The 6,661-nt window shown below is 41.7% G+C and overlaps 1 protein-coding gene across 1 annotated transcript; it reads left to right on the forward strand.

Annotated features, from left to right (window-relative positions):
- Positions 1 to 265: 265 nt before the first annotated feature.
- Positions 266 to 6,317, forward strand: LOC104071688 (protein SCO1 homolog, mitochondrial). Its single transcript, XM_009582062.1, has 5 exons — positions 266 to 275; positions 410 to 607; positions 1,519 to 1,611; positions 1,725 to 1,840; positions 5,970 to 6,317. The coding sequence occupies exons 1-5, from the start codon at positions 266 to 268 to the stop codon at positions 6,096 to 6,098; spliced, it is 546 nt and encodes a 181-aa protein (XP_009580357.1). The 3' UTR covers positions 6,099 to 6,317.
- The last annotated feature ends 344 nt before the right edge of the window (positions 6,318 to 6,661 follow it).

Genomic DNA, 6,661 nt, shown 5'->3' on the forward strand with positions numbered 1-6,661 from the left:
TTATTTTCATGTTTTTAATGTTGAAAATCAGATACTACAGCTTTTAGGATATGTTCAGTTTGCAAAGGATGCTGATTTTTCTGTCTCACACCAAGCCAGGTACCTGTCTTTATCTTTTTTTTTAATTTCTTTTTTTTTTAAATAAAAGTGCAATCAGATTGTAATGAAGGAGATTATTATGTTTCAAAGGAGTTTAGTGATATATTTGATTTTGCCCAAAATTGAATGCTTTTTGGAAGTCTTGCCCACATTTGGCTTCTGCGCGATGGGCGTTGGTAGATCTTGATGTTTCAATGCCCTGGGCTGTGAATGTGCAAGGCTGCCTGACTCTCAACTGCTTCTGAGGCTCACCTGTGAAGCAGAATGGATTGTGGCATGGATGTGTTTGATCCCCCTTTGTTTTTTGTAGAGCTGGAGAAGGAACGAAACCGAGGCATTGGGAAACCACTGCTAGGAGGGCCCTTCTCACTCGTCAACCATGAGGGACAGCCCAAGACCAGCAAGGACTACATCGGCCAGTGGGTGCTGATCTACTTTGGCTTCACACACTGCCCTGACATCTGTCCTGATGAACTGGAGAAAATGATTGAAGTGGTAGATGAAATTGGTATGGGAATTCGTAGTGGTCCTTTTTATGGGATGTCCAGGTGTGGTAAAATATTGCAAATGGAAATAACTGATGATCTTTTTTTAAAAAATGCTGTTGACTATTATTCAGTAGTTGAATTAATTGCTGAGTGATACATACATTAATCTGCCTACCGCTAGGATCTGATATTTAAAGCATGACAGCACTGATCTTTCCGCAACAGGGGACTTCTTGGTAATAAAACATGATGGTGGCAGGTTACAGGGAATGGTGCCATTGCATTGTATTTTTGCCAAGAAGTGGTTGTGGGGTGTATTAGGGTTTTTTTCCCCTCTATTTTATTAATTCTGAGAACAAATCTCTGTGAGAGTCTCTTCTGAGAGTGACTGTGCTGTGGAATGGAGGTTGGGGGAAGGCTGTCTGATAGAGGTGGTTTTCTCAGCCTGCAGGTCCTGAAGAGTTATAGAGCAGGGATAATAGTAACCAAGCAAGTGGGAGAGCAGACTAAAGTGAAGAAAATACAGTGAAGGCTATGGCTGGAACATGACGGAAAGAGCCTGAATTGTGTCTTCACCTATCTTCCCGCTCCACCATCACAGGCCTGCTTTTGTTGTATTGACCATTGTGCTTTGATACGTGCATCACACCATGGCATTTTCTGCGTCAGAGCCAATTTGTCATCTCTCCTAAGCAGGGCAGGGTCTCCAGCTGAGAGGCTGGAAGTGTAGCTGCACCCAGCACAAGCACAGAGCGTTGCATTTCGTGGCATTTGCTTCATTACATAAATTAAGCTGCACAAAATGGCCTCTTTTTGTCACTTAGGGTGGGCTTGGATTGATGTTTCAGTAGCTTGGCTGTGAGCTTGTTTGAAAGGAGATGAGAAATGATTTTTAGTTTTCTAAGAAAAATAATAGTTGTTGATGTCACAGATAGAATTCCATCTTTGCCTAATCTGACCCCACTCTTCATCACCATTGATCCTGAGAGGGACAACGAAGAAGCCATTGCCAGATATGTTAAAGGTATTACTGTTTTCTTCCTCTATGTCTTATAGCATGTAATATAGAGCACTGAAAAGGAGGCTTTTGATGAGATTCTTTTCACTGAAATGTCTAAGTGTCTTTTTTCTATCTAGAATTTTCTCCGAAACTGATTGGATTGACTGGTACCAAGGCACAGATTAACCAAGTGGCCAAAGCTTACCGTGTGTATTACAGCGAAGGTCCCAAAGATGAAGACAATGATTACATAGTAAGTAAATGTAGGGCCTTACCTAATGAAAGACTTCAGTTAAGAGCAGCATATAGATTTTAAAATCAGAAGGTAGCTGTTGCAATCTGTACTGAAGTCCTACATGACAGAGCCCTGTTGCACTGATGTGTTAAACTGTGTTTTAGAGGTCTCAGTCAGAATCAAGGTGCCCTCATACAAGCTCAGAACCTCACTGCAACATGTTCTAAAAATGTACAATCCCAGGCCTGCATACAGAATAGCATATGAGCTAGCAAGCCTGGCAGTAATTTGAACTTTTTTCTGTTGTGTAATGTTTTTGTCTGGCTGTTCTCCTACGTGCTCCAAAGTGAAAATGGTACTGGGAAATTAAGGCAATAGGAAGAGGGAGAAATGAGAGATAAAAATGAGTAACAACTCATTCCATGCCAAACTGACACCAAGGAGCGGGATCTTCCCTTCCTGCATCCAAGAGACTTGGATGATGCAAAGTCTGCCTGTAGATACTGTGGCGATCTTCCTCCTGTGTCAAATGACCTGGAAGAGAGAGCATGTTAATGCTAAATTAAGTGGGAATAAAATATGTAGAATAACAGCGTGAAGGGGGAAGTTGAGGTTTAAGTAAGGCTAAACTGGGAAGTCAAAATCTTACTCTCTGGAAGTGAATAGGACTGGTTATAGGACTCAGAGCTGCTGCCAAGGCCTTCCTGACTTGCCACATCCTGAGGAGACTGGAAGAGTAAATTAGGCACAAGTGCTATGACAAGTGAGGATTCACGTTATATGATCTTCATGGTTTTTTTCTTCGTTACAAGAACTAAGGGAATCAAGAGAAAATCAAAAAAACAGGTTCAAAAGGAAAGGTGATAGTTCTTGTTGCAATGGGCACATGAGAATGGAATCCCTTGCTACAGATGCAAATGGTAGAAGTTTATGGGAGTCCACAGGGAGACTGGTTGTAAGTCTTTGGAAAAAACAATCTGTTGAGGATTATGAAATGCACAGAAATCTTGCCTAGCTCAGGAAGCCTGTGAGCTAAAAATGTTTGGAAACTGGGAGGTAATAGAGGAAGATAGCATATTTTTGGTGCTGGTTTTATACTCTTCTTTAAAGCAACCATTGTTGGCCACTATTTGAGGTAGGATGCTGAGGCAGATTGGTTTTGGTCTAATTCAGTATTGTCTATTCATCTGTTTTTTAAAACCACCTGACTCTAGCAAATAAATTATCCATGTGGAAAAAAGTTTGATGGAACAAAAAAAGTGTGCATAGAAAGAAACAGCAAGAGCAGCACATGATCTCAGTAACGAGAAGATGGAATCACACTGGTGTTGTGCACTGCTCTACATTACTAAAATGGGTGTGAAGTGAGAGATCAAGAACTTGTTTTCGCTTAAAGTGGCAACTCAATAGCTACGGAAGTCTGTGTCTAAGATACTATATTTGAATGGAGGAGAGAAGCTTACTGGAGAAACTCAACACCAATTTAAATCAATCTAGTATCAGTCTGAAAAAAAATACTGCTTAAAATCAGATTTACGAAAGAGGGCTGGTAGAAATATAAGAATAGGTTATAGGAACAGGATTGGGAAAGGATGCCTGCTCAGGAGGGGAAAAATCAGTAGAATCTGACACTAAATGAGTGAACTGAAGTTGGGGAGAGATGATGGAAGGAGGCCAGAAAAGCTGAAGGAGTGCTGCTCCTTATGAAGTAAACCACACATGGATTCTAGCAAACTACACCTGGATTCTGGCATGGTCATGAAGGGAAAGTACAGGGGATCAGCCAAAGAAAATAACTCTATAGATGACAGCAGCTTCAAGGGAGGCTGGAGGGTGAAACCGAACTCGAGAATGTGACTACAGATGTAATAAAGTAGGAGAAGGGATTCAGGATCCAGGGAGAATACCGCTGGTCTATGCTCAGGTTGTGAGTCTGAGAGAAGGGAAGGGCAGCGAGGAAGAAAGGCCAGTCAGTTGTGAGCAGGAGGGCAGCCTGGGAGCCCCAGACATGGTGCCAAAGAGGAAGAGTATACCTGCATCTCTTCAGGATTTGTCATAGGCTCTTGGTTTTGAGAGGCAGTGAGCTCTATGTGTTCAGGGCAGGAAGGCCAGAGGACACAGGTCTCTGAAACAAAATGGAAAGAGGATAGCAGCAATAGCAGACCTGGGAGGGAGAGCTTGAGGCTGGTTTTGTGCCTACCTGAGACTTATCCAGGTAATTACTACTCGGTCATTTCTTCCAGTAAGGCTTTTTTTTTCCTCATTATGTCTTGCATGGACCTGTCATGCCAGTTGGTGATTAAGACTGACGTTTGTGCAGGAGCGGGTTCTGTTTCCTCTACAGGCTGCTGGGAGGTGGGGAAGGGGAAGAGGTCCGCTACAGGCAATTAAGCTTTGCTGCTTGTTTTGACTTGAAAAGAGCATTGAGATGAGCATTTAGAAATTATAATTTCTAAACATCTGGTTTTCAACTATTACTTGAATATTACTAGATTTAATAATCTCAATTTTATAATTCTCAGTACCAGAATATCCAATTTACTTGGTTTATTCTGTGGTTTACATGATTGCATTGAATCTCAAATGATGATCTTATGTGCATAGAGTAGGAACAGTGCAGGCTTCAGGCACAGCTTGAAAAACAGTGGTCTTTTACACACAAACTGCACGCCATCCTGACTGTATTTAATGTTCCATAGGCTGGGAGTTAAGGAACTCTGAGCAGGCTACCCGATTTTTCTTTTTTTTTTGCTAGTTTCCAGCTGAAGGATCTAAATTGTGATTCAGATTCCTTAAAAAAATTGTCTCCTACAACTTGATTTTGTGATCTTATATTGAAAATTTGAAACTAGAGTAAAATATTTGAATTAAACCTGCTTCAATAAAATTTTCAGAAACATTCTTTTAATGGCAGAACTGCCATTAAGTTTAATGCATCCTTTAAGCTTGTGGTACTGGAAATGTTTAGGTGATTTCTTAATTTCAAACACAGTTGTACTCTCAGTGCATAAGTACATTTCAGTTCTTTTTCTCCAGTGGCAGTGAGATGATGTAGTCACTTGAGCAATCACAGATTCAGGGCCTCCATTTTCAGTATTTCATCTTTGCTCGTAAAGATGTTGTCACAGTTAGATGCAGACAGTACTTGCAGTGGCATTTTAAATAAATTTACAGTGGAGTTAACTTTTATATAAATCAAATTGGAATACCTCGAATGTTCAAGTAATTGTTACTCTGAACATTTTTTTAAGGTTATTTCAATTCGGACAGTAGAGGGAGCCCCCTCCCAGCACACAGATTTCTCTCTGTGCCAGCTCCTCTATCTGCAGCTCCTGTATCCCAGCGGTGCTCTTGGTCCCATTGTTTGCACTGACAGTGAACTTGTTTTAATGAAATACCTCTGTTTATATTGGATTTACATCATATTAGCAGCAGGAGCTTGAATACCTTGTGGGGGTCACGGAGCATCATGAGAAGTCGAGGGAAACTGGGAAAAGTGAGGGGGAAAGACCATTAGCCCCCAAGTCTGCCCCAGCCTTGTCTGTGCTGCAGGAAGGGTGCCAGCAGCTTAGGGAAGACTTGTCTGCTTAAAGGATTCCTTCACACATTCTGAGTATGCAACTAGTTTTCTCTATGTATTTTCTTGCGTAAAACAAGAAGAGGTCGCCGAGGTGACACTAAGGTTTTCCTTACCTTGCTTTAGCTTCTTGGTGAGAATTCTGGTCAGACAGCTGAACCAAAGGCTGAACGGGACACTGTTGCTGCTGACTTTGAGAGATGTGCAGGATGTTCCAGTATTTAAAGGGTGCCTACAAAGAAGATGGAGACTCCCTTTTTACAAGGAGTCACATGGAAAAGATGAGGGGTAATGCATACAAGTTACTCCTGAGGAGATTCTGGTTGGACACAAGAGGAAAATTTTTCACAATGAGAACAATCAGCCATTGGAATAATCTCCCCAGGGAAGTGGTGGATTCCCTAATGTTGGACACTTCTAAGATTTGGTTGGACAGGGTGCTGGGCCATCTTGTCTAGACCATGCTTTTGCCAAGAAAGGTTGGACCAGATGATCCTTGAGGTCCCTTCCAACCTAGTATTCTATGATTCTATGATCTTTTTTACGAAGCCACGATGTGCTCTCTTACAGGTGGATCACACAATAATAATGTACCTCCTCGGGCCAGATGGTGACTTCGTGGACTACTATGGCCAGAATAAGAGGAGCACTGAGATTTCTTCTTCTATTGCTGCACACATGAGAAAATACAGATCCTAAAACACAAGGTCTTCAGAGATTGGTGTGAACATCACCTGTAATTGGGCATTGGAGTTAAAGCAGAAGCATACAAGTGTAACATCCTGTCACCACGTGCCTCCTTTCTCCCAAATAAGAGAGGCAACCATACTTCTGCAAAACACCATTATATCTATAGTGCCTTCCCCATGGATATTATTTGCAGCAAGATCTAGGCTACAGAATGAAATTTGGGACTTCTCTGAAACATTGTTGGGAGCAAAAAATGGAAAACACTTTTCATTTGGGAAGAACGTGCGTTTCACTGGTAAAATTAATTTGTATCTCAGCAAAGGACAGTCACTGCAGGAGGATGATTACTTGATGAAAAGCCATGTGGGCCATGGCATTCTCAAAGGACCGCTGCCCTCTTTTTTTTCTGCACTGTTTTGCCTTCAGTGGGAGGCAGTTACAATATTTATTATAAGCAGGAGAGCCTTAAGAGTACTTCTTTATCAAGTTTAAGAAGGTGAAGAACACTGAAAGCATCAGCAGCTTCCATGCATGGGACCAGCCCTGTAGTGTGCCTGATCACTTCTTCATTT

The sequence above is a fragment of the Fulmarus glacialis genome, unplaced genomic scaffold (genome assembly GCF_000690835.1).
Source record: "Fulmarus glacialis isolate BGI_N327 unplaced genomic scaffold, ASM69083v1 scaffold23577, whole genome shotgun sequence".
Classification (NCBI taxonomy): domain Eukaryota; kingdom Metazoa; phylum Chordata; class Aves; order Procellariiformes; family Procellariidae; genus Fulmarus; species Fulmarus glacialis.

Bases quoted from the DNA above. Each gene is read 5' to 3' on its own strand.
- LOC104071688 (XM_009582062.1), top strand. The intron at 1,612-1,724 runs GTATTACTGTTT...TTTTCTATCTAG, and splicing joins CATTGCCAGATATGTTAAAG to AATTTTCTCCGAAACTGATT. The intron at 1,841-5,969 runs GTAAGTAAATGT...GCTCTCTTACAG, and splicing joins ATGAAGACAATGATTACATA to GTGGATCACACAATAATAAT.